This window comes from Lepidochelys kempii, chromosome 2 (genome assembly GCF_965140265.1).
Source record: "Lepidochelys kempii isolate rLepKem1 chromosome 2, rLepKem1.hap2, whole genome shotgun sequence".
Classification (NCBI taxonomy): domain Eukaryota; kingdom Metazoa; phylum Chordata; order Testudines; family Cheloniidae; genus Lepidochelys; species Lepidochelys kempii.
This window is the reverse complement of record NC_133257.1, coordinates 232691209-232705387: the sequence shown is the minus strand read 5'-3', so window position 1 is coordinate 232705387 and position 14179 is coordinate 232691209. Positions and strand designations below refer to the sequence as shown.

The 14179-nt window shown below is 41.9% G+C and overlaps 1 protein-coding gene across 10 annotated transcripts in view; it reads left to right on the top strand.

Moving 5' to 3' along the window:
* NEBL (nebulette) overlaps positions 1-14179 on the top strand; it is a 427388-nt gene that overhangs the window by 262230 nt on the left and 150979 nt on the right. For 8 of the 10 annotated variants that reach the window (XM_073334197.1, XM_073334194.1, XM_073334192.1 and 5 more), the window contains one exon: positions 10409-10547. The exons of the other annotated variants lie outside the window; for them this stretch is intronic. In XM_073334197.1, the coding sequence (XP_073190298.1) occupies positions 10509-10547 (39 nt within the window). In that variant the 5' untranslated portion in view covers positions 10409-10508. The remainder of the gene's footprint in view (positions 1-10408; positions 10548-14179) is intronic. 10 annotated transcript variants of the gene reach the window in all.

The following is a 14179-nucleotide window of genomic DNA, read 5'->3' as shown; positions in this document are numbered from 1 at the left end:
CATATTGGTGGCTATTAGCACATAGTGCACTTTCGGTATAGTTTGTGTAACTAATATCAACAATAGTATCATAGCTCTTTGTTGTTTACTTAGTATAAGGTGGTGAGTTAAGGACTGGCTTGAACTGCAATTTCCTTCCTCTTGCCTGTTTCTTTTTTTTTAGCTGTGCTAGCACTAAAAGCTACTTGACAGATAGTAACTAGTTAGAGAAACATCAGCTTCAGTACTTTAATTCAAGTGTCAGCAATTACAAACCTAGCTTATAATGGAAATGATAGATGGCTCTTAACTACAGTGTTGTTCGAAAAAAGCACTATAATAACCTGAGAAGCACAATAGAACTCCTATTTCACAAACTAATTGGGGTTCAATGAATTCATAAAATCAAAATGTTCATAAAATTAAACATCTCAAAATTGCAGTAGGTGTGATGCATAAGTTGCAATATGGAGCACTTCATTGCTTTCTTTTTGTCCTTCGAATAAATGTACTTCAGGCATCAGAATGTGAGTGGTTGTCTACCTGTTCTTCATAAACATCACTTTTATGGTGTGGTTTAGTCATTTTTTTCTCCCACTGAGAAAAATGGTTTGTATAATTGGTTGTTCATAAAATTGGGTTCATAAAAATTGAGGTTCCACTAGTATGGTCTTGTTGCTAAAGGCAAAGGGCAAGGAGACGAGATCTGGGTTCTGATCCTGGTTCTCCCACAAACTTCCTGTCTGATCTTGGACAAGTCACTTTACTTTTTCTTCGCATGCTTGCTCAAGTCAATTCCATTTGAGGTGTGTGTGTGTGTGCACGCCCATGTGCACAGTTGTTGGAATTTTTTGCCTTAGTGGTATCTGTAGGGCCGGCTGTGGCGCCCTCTGGAGTGCCGTGCTCATGCGCCACTATATGAGGCGCCGCTGGCCCTACCCTTCTCAGTTCCTTCTTACTGCCCATGACGGTTGGTCAGAACGCCTTCCTCTTGACTTGCAAGTGAATATAAGTTTTTCCTAGTACCTACTTGCCTTCTCTATGCATATAGTTGTTTACACTAGTTAGTTAGGTTTCAGAGTAACAGCCGTGTTAGTCTGTATTCGCAAAAAGAAAAGGAGTACTTGTGGCACCTTAGAGACTAACCAATTTATTTGAGCATAAGCTTTCGTAGCTCACTTAAGCTTATGCTCAAATAAATTGGTTAGTCTCTAAGGTGCCACAAGTACTCCTTTTCTTTTTACTAGTTAGTTAGTAATTAGGTGTTAGGCTGTATGAGTTAGTAAGTTAGAATCCCCACAGGGACTTTTCCCTGGGGTGGGGTGTGCCCGGGTCTCTGGGTTTCAAGGTCTGCTCAGCCTATAATAGGCCTATGCTGTTAGCAACCCCCATAGCAGCTGCCTAAAGTGCTTGAGAGAGTCACATATAAAAGACAAGTACCTAATTTGTAAGAACTTTCAACCCAGAACTCAAGGGGAGCGGGACATTCGCTTATGGGCCCTCCTCATGGAGGCCGCACTTTGCTGGGTGTTGGAGCCTTCCTGCTCCGACTCCACGCCTAGCACCTTGGTGTCAGTGAGGAGTGCACGGCCGACATTGCTCTCTGTCTGGCAATGCTCTCCTTCACCGGTGCCCAAGAAGCACCTGAAAAAGCAAGGCTCCCCAGCACCAAGCAAAGAAGGTCGGGGGAATTGGGCAAAGGACCCAGTGTGGTCCGCCCACCGACTCCGGAGCCTCCTGGGGGTATCTCTCCACTTGGACCCTCAGGTCCTCCAGGGATTTGCCTCTGACTCCTGGAAGCAGTAGGGGATCCAGGCACCTGGTCCTTCCTTCGACGTCTGAAGTGGCTAAGGACCAGAGAGCCCTGCCTGTGCCACAGATGTTGTTGGATGTGGCTAAGGCTCCCCTCTCTAAGGACAAGCCAGCCATGAGACTGCCTCAGAGGGCAGTTGAACACCGTCAGTCTCTGGAGCAGAAGCAGTGTTTCCCGACTCCATGACAGAGGTCCCCGACTCTATGAGCTAGGACCCAGAGATGGCCTAGGTCGCCGGCACCACAATCCCGGTCTCCATCGGTGCAGCGTGGATCGCCCACAGTGAGGCATCGGTCTTCATATGCCCAGCACCGATCATCCATCCGCCAGCCGATGCCCCAGTGTCCGTCCATGCATTGTTCCCTGCCAGTATGGGTCCATTCACCTTCGCAGCACCAGTCCTTGGAGAGGCATCGTTCATCTTATTCAAGACATGGCTCTCCTGCGCATGGGGTCAGCCGCCAAATGCAGGTATTCACAGCCCTGCCTTGGTTACTGGAAGGGGACTCGTCCAGCTGAGAGTGGGACTTTAGCCCCTTGCCAAGGCAGCACTGATCCCTGTGGGCTCCGGAATGCATCGCAGCTCCAACAGTGCCTACACGGCAGCAGGGCCAGTGGCCAGCCCAATGGCCCTATTGGAACGCGTGGGGCATGCCAGTGATACCGATGCCCTTATTGCACCAGTCCTCCCTTGTGGCTTCAGAGAAGCAACCCCCTGCACCAACGGTACTGGGATGGGTACATGTTGCGAGCTTGGATATTTGGAGCAGGTGCCGACTGCAAGGGAGTCCTCCCCAGCAGGGGACAATGCCCCAGGCCCTCCCCCAGGGTGCAGTCATTATCATCGTTGCCAGATGAGGCAATAGCAGGTCCCTCACATGCCAGCTCACCAATAACTTTAAAGAGCACCAAGCCCTGCTGAGAAGGGAGGCTTTGAATTTAGGCTTAGAAATGGCAGAGCAGATGGACAACTTGTTCAACATTCTAATGACGGCAGCCCCTTTGCAGGTCACATTGCCGGTGCATGAAGGGGTTCTAAAGATAGCCAAGGCCCTGTGGCAAACCATGTCTTCTATTCTACCCACCTCCAAGTGGGCAGAAAAGAAATATTTCGTCCCTGCTAAAGGGTTTGAATACTTATATACCCACCCTGTTTCTGCGACCAATGAAAGGGACAGACAAGGGCAAGTGAGTTCCACTCCCAAAAACAAAGACAGCAAGAGGCCGGACCTTTTCGGAAGAAAAGTTTATTCAGTGGCCAGGCTTCAGTTTAGTTTAACTTGTGGGACTCCCTCAAAAAGTGTAAAGACTCTCTGCCCCAGGAGTTGGGCCAGGAGTTTACAGACATCTTGAAGGAGTGTACTACAGTGGCCAGGAGCTCCCTCCAGATGGCCTGGGATGCAGCTGATTCGGCAGCCGGGGTCGTCACCTTGGCTGCAGTGATGAGGCGCAGTTCCTGTCTGCAATCTGTGGGTCTGTCCCAGGAGGTGCAGTCCTCCATCCAGGATCTTCCCTTCGATGGAAGTGGGTTCTTCTCGGAGCAGACGGATGTGAGGCTGCATGGAGTCAAGGACAGTTGAGCCATCTTCCGGTCACTAGGCCTGCATATGCCACAAACAGTGAGGCCTCCCCCGCCTCCTAGTGAGGCCTAGTGAGGATGAGATAATCTGGTCCTAGGAATTTATATAAACCAGTCCCCAAAAAGTTATATTGAAGTAAATTGCCACTCCTGTGTCCAACATTGTTTTGAAAAAGAAATAATTAAAAACTTTAAAAGTACTTCTTTGAGATACTCTAATGTAAAAGTAAATTATATTTTTGATAAAGTAGAATGGTTTTATGTAATTTTTGTTTTGTAAATGATACAGCAAAATCACGGGTGTGGGTGGAGCCCCCCTTTGGGAGGCTCCACACCTTACATGCCCACCTCCCCTGTGGCCAGAGTCCTGAGACTCCTTGTCCCTCCCCACTGCATCTGGCGCCCCAGAGCTCTGAGACCCCCCTGCCCAGAGGAGCTCTGAGCGCCCCCTACTCTCGGCTGGAGGAGCCCTGGGCCAACTGAAGACCTCAGGGCCCCCACCACCTGCCCAGAGAAGCCCTGGGCCAGCAGCACCTCCCCTCTCCAGACCCCAAGCCGCTGCAGGGAAAAGCCTCTTACGCGCCTCCAAAGAAGCTTTTCATATGCCCTATACAGGTTCCAGTGTGGCTGAGGAGGCGGTATCTGCTACTCAGCTTCCCGGGTTCATCAGTAATCTCCCGCCTCCTCAGCCACCCTGGAACCTGCATGGGGCATAATAAATCAAAAACTTCCCCCCCAAACCCTGCAACTGGGGTTCTCGTGGCTGCGGTAGCACCAGGGGAGGCAGAGCCTCCCCTCGCCTATGACTTTTTTCTTTAGCACAATCATGAGTTGATTTACTTACACGTATTTGTTTTTATTTCTGAAGGTACAGGATCAACCATAGTTTTTATAGTGCCTAGCTCATTCAAATGTGCTGGGCCTTTCAGCAGACTTCCATCAGCCACACATCTAGAGAATGGAGGAAGGGTTTCATGGCTAGTCATATTGAGGAAATAGATGCCAAAGTTACATTTTCTAAGGGAGTGGAGGGAAAATCATGCCACTACACGCTATCACAGCTATAATATAATACAGATCTATCCAGTGTGGCAATCTCCAGGGGACAGATGGCTCGAGGCAGACACTATCAGATGCAGGCCACCCGCTAAAAACACAGGGCTCTGCTGCATAATGTGTCAACCAACAAAGTGACAGAGAAGCAACTCTTTGGCAGCTAAGCTCATTCAGATACAGCTCAGAGAGACTTGTTGAGGAAAATGAAGACTGCATAGTTTAAAATATGGAGGGGTTTTGTTAGTTCCTTGCAGGATGGTAGTCAATAACAGTTAAAGTTATTTCTGTAAGGTATATTAATAAGCTAGGATTAGTTAGTATGTGTGATGCGGCAGCTGTCATTTATGTGGCTCTTATTTTTGCTCTAGTAAAAAACAGCCCAACTAGAGATACTAACTTGAAATAAAGCCTGAATTAAACCCTGACACTGTTTATTATATCACTAAAATGATCATAAAGGTTGTTTTCCCACAGTTTAACCACAAAAATGTGCACTCACAACGTGCCCAGTTAAGATAACACTTTCCACCATAAATACTGCAATCCACAGACAGACTTTCTGGCATAAAATCACCACTGATTTAGCACAACTCAATTGCACAGGGATTTAAAAAACAAACAAGCAAAAAAATCCTGGCATTTACTCTTACGGACCTAGTAAGTGGTGTGTACCACAATGCTTTTCATACATGCATCATGCCATTGCAAAATCAGATTCTATTCTTCTTGCTGCATATAACTCTCAATAAAATCAATGGGAGTTGTGTGCACATAAAAAAAGGAAAATGTATTTTTTAGGGCAGTAAACAATACTAACCCATTGAAATGTTATAAGGAAAAGTTGCACTGCTCCAAACCCCAATTTACAGCTATCGTGTATAAAGCTGTTAAATCTCAATTCCCTACTTGATTAAATTTAGTCTGAAGAACTCTTGTTATTTTGTTGAAGCATATACAGCAAAGTTAAAATAATTGGGTCTCTGCTAGATTTACTATAGAGCTACAGTATTTGCAGCAAATGACTTGCACCCATTTCAGGTCTTTACCTTATATTGCTTATAAATTGTACACAAATAGTAACTTATGTTTTACCATTTTAGCAAGTGAATTATATGGTTTATATACTACTAAAACAGATTTGTCAATCTCCAAATACTTACACCCATTATTTGCCCATTTGTCTACCCAATATTTTCTGTCAAAGAATTTGTTTTGGGTGTCTGGCACCTTGCCACCTCACTGCTCCACTACCAGACATCATCTTTTTCGAAAAGATGCTCATTTGGGGAGTAGATTGCAGGTAAATCATGAGTCCTACACATCTGAAGACTTGGACTCAAAATAGTTTGTAAATAAAAATTTGTTTGGTGGTCTCATTCTTGTCCATAATACACAAAGTATTTTATCACAGTTAGTCTCTCCGCCCTGTCGTTAAGCATGTGATATCATCAATTTGGCAGGTTTGCTCACAAGATTCCCTAACACCACTTTTGGCCACAACCCCAAATATCTTTGAGTTGAAGGAATGAGCACATTGTGACACTACTTCACAAAACAGCAGCAGTTGGGCTTGCCCAGGAGAAGGCATGAAATGTGACAACTCTCTTCAACTTCATATTCTAGGACTTTGCACAGGAGAGACCCAGGACTTGACTAGCAGGGGTGTAGGAGGTTAAGGGCCAAAATACTTCCGCTGAGTTGTGTAGGGATACTTGATCAGCACAGAAACAACACTTTAGGTTGTGAATACTGCACTATTTGCAATGCTCCACTTAAAATTCAATAAAAGAAGAGTAATTCATATTCTCTCACTTTCATTGGGGATCTAGTTCAAAATCAACCCACGGTTTTCCCTGAAATGAGTGTGGCATTTTCAGTTCCGTTCTCACTGAAGAGAAGTACACAGATTTTGGGAGACAGGCCAGTCCTTGCTTACAGACAGCCCCCCAACCTGAAGCAAATATTCACCAGCAACCACACACCACACAACAGAACCACTAACCCAGGAACCTATCCTTGCAACAAAGCCCGTTGCCAACTGTGTCCACATATCTATTCAGGGGACACCATCATAGGGCCTAATCACATCAGCCAAGCTATCAGAGGCTCGTTTACCTGCACATCTACCAATGTGATATATGCCATCATGTGCCAGCAATGCCCCTCTGCCATGTACATTGGTCAGACTGGACAGTCTCTATGTAAAAGAATAAATGGACACAAATCAGACGTCAAGAATTATAACATTCGAAAACCAGTTGGAGAACACTTCAGTCTCTCTGGTCACTTGATTACAGACCTAAAAGTTACAATTCTTCAACAAAACAACATCAAAACAGACTCCAATGAGAGACTGCTGAATTGGAATTAATTTGCAAACTGGATACAATTAACGTAGTCTTGAATAGAGACTGGGAGTGGATGGATCATTACACAAAGTAAAACTATTTCCCCATGTTTATTCCCCCCCTCCAACCCGCACTGTTCCTCAGACGTTCTTGTCAACTGCTGGAAATGGCCCACCTTGATTATCTCTACAAAAGGTTCTTCCCCTCCGCCCCGCTCTCCTGCTGATAGTAGCTCACCTTAAATGATCACTCTCGTTACAGTGTGTATGGTAACACCCATTGTTTCATGTTCTCTATGTATATAAATCTTCTCACTGTATTTTCCACTGAATGCATCCGATGAAGTGAGCTGTAGCTCACGAACGCTTATGCTCAAATAAATTTGTTAGTCTCTAAGGTGCCACAAGTCCTCCTTTTCTTTTTGAGAATACAGACTAACACGGCAGCTACTCTGTATATCACAGTGGTCTCAACAAATTCCTCTGATCCACCTGTGAAATCCAGAGATTTCGTTCTCCTAAGGTCTCTGGTTTTGACAGAGCTCCATCCTGTTTGAGGGGATGGCAACTCACCAGAATTTTTTTCAGCTTGCTCTACACAAGAAGTTAAAAACCCTCCAGGCTTCATGCTTCTCAAAAATGGGCTAGAAAATTAAATGTTCACTTGACTTGGCTGCTCAAAGAGGTTTTCATGGAAGATGAATCAGCCACATCCTGTACATCAGAAGCAGAAAGAGGAACTGAATATGGACTCTAGCTCAGGGGTAGTCAGTTATTTTTTGTCAAGGTCCAAATTTCTTGGTTAAGGTCTAATCAAGGTCTAGACTACAGAGAAAATAATTAACAAATAAAAATAATTAAGAATAAATAAAAAGATTTTGGGGTCCATTCAAAAGCATCTGGCGGTCCAGATTTGGCCCGCAGTCTGCCTATTGACTACACCTGCTCTAGCTCCTCTTCTTCTAAATCTATTCAAACTAAGCAAAAAAGGAAGGTCAGGTACTGCATCTAACACCTTTCCTTCACAAAATCTGCATCTTGTTCCGATCCACTTTCTTCTAAGGAAAAGCTATGACATTCAGGATAATGAGGACTCAAGAATCTCACCTTGGTATCTTTCAGGGCTAATAACACTGAATTTGTTTGCAGATCCCATCAAAAAGAAAGGATTACTGGAGCTAATGCAAACAGACAGGGTTTTTTTGCTAATCTTATAAAGCAGAAGATGTCCCCTTTCCCCTTTCAGTCAGAGCACACTCAAATAGGGTTTAAGATAATCTGTCATTTTAGAAAAGATGTACCTGACTGCCATCCGGGAATCCCTATCATACACATAAACATTGTGGACTTGATATGGGAACTTCAACTGATTGGCCCTCCAGCAGCAGTGTTTTCAGTGCATTAGTCTCTGGGATCTAGGGCATCTATGTTGGATATGTTTCTCCCATGAATTTTCTTGTGCCACTGCTATTTAGAACCCAATTGCCTAACTGATGGACTCCATGAAGCACAAAGGGAAAATTAGCGCTTTACCTGTAAATTTTGTTTCTGTTATAATTAGACCCACCAGCTTGTAACCCTCACTCATTTTGTAACTTTTCTTCAAGAAGCTTAAGCCATACATGATTTCAAGCCATACATGGTTTCCTCCTCTTGGACTTTGTTGGGAATGTTTTTCTTGACTGGCTGTATTTGTTCTGTTTGAATATTCTAATATTTTACTTAAGTCACACATTAACTGGAGTAGAGAGTGTAGCAACACAACTGACACATGAAAATCTGCTTTGTCACTCTGACTCAATAAGTGCCTGAGCTACTATCCAGATCTCTTCACTCATAGAGCTAATCAGCAGAAAGAGTTTGCCGGCAGGGTTTTAATTGGACTTTTTCAGAGTTTCTATGTCTTCATTAGAGTCATGTAGCAATTTTTTTTGCCAGATTCAGCCCATGGTATCAGATGAAAATGAACTTTCATGAAAAAATGGCAGCTGTAACCTCACATGTACATATATTTGAAAGCAGTACTACTGTGGAACATTTCCAGTTATAATGATGCTCAAGTAAATGACTCTATATGTTGAAGTGATTTATACTGCTAATGTTAATCTATCATTATTAACAGTTATTTAAAATCATAGTTATCTTCTTGGTATACAGACAATATGCTTACTTGTCTTCAGAAGACTTCCTAAAACAGAAAAGATAAAGATAGAGACTGTGATAAGGGAAACTTCACAAGGATCTTTAATGTGGAGACTCTGATGATGCAAATATGTATCAGGACCATAATACCTTTTAGGAAGAAAAGATAAGCAAGTCACCACCTATGGATGGTAAAAGTATGTCGGTAATATACATTTCTAAATATCTTCAACCTTAGCGAAAGCTAAACATAAAATCGTACTAGTCTGAAAAAGACCAGGTCTTTTAAAACTGCTATATGCCTGATCTATACATGATTTTCAGTTAGAAAAATACTTTTTTCTAAACAATGAGCTGTGCCAACAAGATTTTTTTAAAAAAACCCTGATGTTACACATATTCCATGCATTCAGGAAACACTTTCTCCTCTAAGAAGGAATTAAAATGCAAACACAGAGCTTTTCTAGTTAGACTTCCAACTTAACCTGTTTTTTCTGGATGGCTCATTAAGACAATCACACCCCAACAATGCTGTAATAATTTAGCATTGTTGCCGAAGGCCAGCTACATGATATGTTTAATGTACATTCCAAAATTATACAAAATATTAAAAAGATAGAATCTGATTACATACAGCTCATTCTTTCCATAAAGCTGCCCTGTGTAACAAAATAATTTGTTTTAATGTACTAAATATTATAAACAAAATGTTTCATAATACAGTTGCACTGAGTTAGAAATAAAGGTGTAATAATCCTGTGTTGAAATGGCTTTAACATAGCAAAGAACCTTGTACCCAGGGCTCTCTGGACCACATAAGCTATAATTAAGCTTGTGGTTGTAATTCCACAGAGCAATTTAATGATTCTTCAGTGTTGATCTAGGGAACAGGAGAATATGCACGAAAAATGTAATAGCTCGTAATAATTAGGCAAGGGAAGGTTGGATTCTTACAAACACTCTACTTAACTAGGGTATATAGTTGTCATGACAACAGTGACAAGATGATAAAAATGTCTTTCCTCTGAACTGCTGAAAAATATATATTTCTTCTTCTATCATATGTCACAGGGGCAAACATCTGATTTAGTAACGATGTAGTATACTTGGTAACATATCTCTATATGCTGACAAATGTATTTTGCATTTTTATAGGATTTAATCAAATATCTGATGTACATAAAAATGCTGCATGAACTAGCAATTCTTTGAGAGTTTCTTTTGCTTCTTAAATCATTTCTTTTGTACACAGCTTCTCAAATCAAGTCATATGAAACCTTGGATTTTATCTTCATCATTGTTCACAGTTCATTGTTACTATTTCAACAAGAATACTTTAATAGAGAAAATTTTGCATTGTTCAAACAAAAACTGATTTAGTGTTATCTAAAGAAACAGTATGGATTTCAGTATGGATTTCAGATAAACAATTAAAAATGAGTTTGGCAATGTGCTTGGGATGGATATCTGAGTGTGGTCAATTGTCTTGTAGATATTTGAGGCAGGCAGCAATACCATTGTTGTGAGGTATGTCGGTGTGTACAAAGGGGACATCCATGGTGGAAAGGATGGTGTTCTGAAGGAGTTTGCTAATGCTGTGGAGTTTCTGGAAGAAGGTGGCCTTTTATGCGGTGAGTGGGTTGAGGATGTTTTCTATGCGTCCTGCTATTCCTTCAGTAAGAGTGCCATGGGCAGATATGATAGGTCTGCCTGGGTTCCCGTGTTTGTGTATCTTGGGAAGCATGCAGAAGGTGCCTTGGGTGGATTTACTGAGGATGAGGTGTAGAGTTTCTTAGAGTTGTTGGCGAAGGATTTGATGACATCCTTAATTTCCTGGGTGAATTTGGGTAGCCTGTTCCATTATGTGATCTACTTCTTTGGTGGAGTTTCCTTGTTTGATGAAGGCAGTTTTAAATGTGTTTACACATTGCCAAACTCATCCACTTCATCCTCACCCGTTACAATTTTATACTCAACAAAAAACACTTTGTCCAAATCCTGGGAACAGCCCTGGGTACAATAATGGCTCCCCAATATGCCAACCTCCTCATGGGCCACATTGAGGAAGAATTTCTGGACAAATACACCATGAAACCAATGATATACGTGATATACGTGAGATATACGTGCAATTTCAATAACCGCCTTCCATCCATCCATCCAAAACTCTCTAAAACGTTCCCATACTAGCATCAACTTCCTGGATACCACGTTCAGCTTCAACAATGGAACCGTACAAATGACTATATACAAAAAAATTCACAGATCATCACACTTACCAGTAATCACCCCAAACACACCAAGAAATCTGTTATCTACAGCCAGGCCCTGAGATACCACAGAATATGCTCTGATGAGAAAGTCTGGAATACACACCTTAACATACTTAAAACCACCTTTACCAAAGACGCTCTACCAGAGAAGCAGACCACATCATGAAATGGGCTACCCAAATACTCCTAGAGAACCTGCTTCAACACAGGAAAAAACCCACCCTTTGACCACACACTCAAGTTGGCACCTACCACTCCTACAATGGAATCAATAAGGCATATTATGAAATAATTACAACCCATACTTCCTGAAAGAACTCTTCTGGCCTCCAAACCACCCCCCTGCCTCACCCAGTTGATCATCAGAAGCAAGCTCCTTATAGACCAGGACCCCCAACTCAAAGCAGCAACAGACCCTGCCATAACAACAGATGTAAAACCTGCAGACTTATCTCCACTGCTACAATGATTAATACCCCCCACAACACACCTTTCAAGATCCAAGGGTCCTACACATGCCTATCACATGTGATGTACCTCAGACAGTGCACTAAATGCCCCAATAACAACTATGTGGGTGAAACCAGACAATCATTGAACTCATAAAGAAAAATGATAAAAGAGAAAAACACCACATCACCTGTGGGTGAATACTTTTCACAAAACAATCATTCCATATCTGACCTCTCAGTTCTCATCCTCAAAGGAAACCCGCACAATACCTTCAAAAGATAAGTGTGGGAGCTTAAATTAATATCTTTTCTAGATGGTCTTTGTCAAGGTTCCTCTCCCACTCTGAACGCTAGGGTACAGATGTGGGGACCTGCATGAAAACCTCCTAAGTTTATCTTTACCAGCTTAGGTCAAAAAGTTCCCCAAGGTACAAAATATTCCACCCTTTGTCCTTGGATTGGCCGCTACCACCACCAAACAAATACTGGTTACTGGGGAAGAGCTGTTTGGAAACGTCTTTCCCTCCAAAATACTTCCCAAAACCTTGCACCCCACTTCCTGGACAAGGTTTGGTAAAAAGCCTCACCAATTTGCCTAAGTGACTACAGACCCAGACCCTTGGATCTTAAGAACAATGAACAATCCTCCCAACACTTGCACCCCCCCTTTCCTGGGAAATGTTGGATAAAAAGCCTCACCAATTTGCATAGGTGACCACAGACCCAAACCCTTGGATCTGAGAACAATGAAAAAGCATTCAATTTTCTTACAAGAAGACTTTTAATAGAAATAGAAGTAAATAGAAGTAAAGTAATCACCTCTGTAAAATCAGGATGGTAGATACCTTACAGGGTAATTAAATTCAAAACATAGAGAACCCCTCTAGGCAAAACCTTAAGTTACAAAAAAGATACAAAGACAGAAATAGTTATTCTATTCAGCACAATTCTTTTCTCAGCCATTTAAAGAAATCATAATCTAACGCATACCTAGCTAGATTACTTACTAAAAGTTCTAAGACTCCATTCCTGGTCTATCCCCGGCAAAGACAGCATAAAGACAGACACAGACCCTTTGTTTCTCTCCCTCCTCCCAGCTTTTGAAAGTATCTTGTCTCCTCATTAGTCATTTTGGTCAGGTGCCAGCGAGGTTACCTTTAGCTTCTTAACCCTTTACAGGTGAGAGGAGTTTTCCCCTGGCCAGGAGGGATTTCAAAGGGGTTTACCCTTCCCTTTATATTTATGACAGTCTTAATAAAGACACTAATTTATATCTTATTGCAACAATCCACACACACCCCTTTTATGTCCTTGGACTATAAAGGTGTTAATGGCCCACTTCACCTTGTTTGCAATGTTATTCTAGCTGTTTTGGTCCCAAGATATTAGTGAGGTAATATCTTTTATTGGACCAACTTCTGTTGGTGAAAGAAACCAGCTTTCGAGCAACATGGAGCTCTTCTTCAGGCCTGGACTAACAGCTCTGTCTAGCTTGAAAGCTTATCTTTTTCACCAACAGAAGTTGGTCCAATAAAAGATATTACCTCACCCACCTTGTCTTTCTAATATCCTGGAACCAACATGGCTACAACAACACTGCAAACACACAGATTAAACAAGGTAATACTTTTGAATAACTAGTTATGCCTGGTCCACAATAATTTACAGTGAAAAATTACAAAAAAGTGGGATTTTTTTCTAAATTGGTTTAATTTTGCTCATGGGTATAATAGGCAAGAAAACCACAATTAATATGTAATTATTGTTGCATCATAACTCTAATGTTAACTGTAATAATAACCTTTTAAATAACCTAAACAGCCAAGCAGTTCAGAATTTGTAATTTTTGACCATTTGACTTCCGATTGAAAAATAGCAGCTCTTCCCAGGAGAAAGCCCACGCTGGATCTTTGCAAAATTTAGCAATTCTTCTGGGCAATTATTAATATCTCCCCCTCTGTCTTTTAATTATTTTTTTACATCTTTTTCTTGCCAAATATATTGAATATGGGGGGAACAAGGAAATTTTAAAAACCCTTAGGATTAAAATATTTATTTTACAATGCAGAGATATTTCCATTCTTCAACGTTTCACTTTGGTATCAGCACAAAAAGTCCATGATTCATTGCTGTGCTGCATTTCTATTGTCTTTACCAAGTGCTCTGTATACCAGAAAAGCGAATTGCCATGTCATGTAGTTGCTCAGAAAGGCATTTATTATGACCAACATTTGCAGAAGTGGCCAGTTGTTTTGAGTGCCCAATTTCAGAGATTTTTGGGCCTAAATTTGAGAGGTGCTAAGTACCTACAGCTCCAAAAGAAGTCAGTGGGAGGTGTGGATGTGCAACCCCCCTGGAAATCGGTCCATATGGGTCTCAATTTGGGCACCTACCATCACTGTCACTCTTAAAATGTAGGAGCTTATCTGTTAAAACAGCAGGATAAAAGTCATTTGAAACCCTTGTGTATTATTAATGTGTAAGTGCCTTTTGTCTCTGGGTTACAGTAAGTGGAGAGCTGTCTGTTTTTCTCAAAAA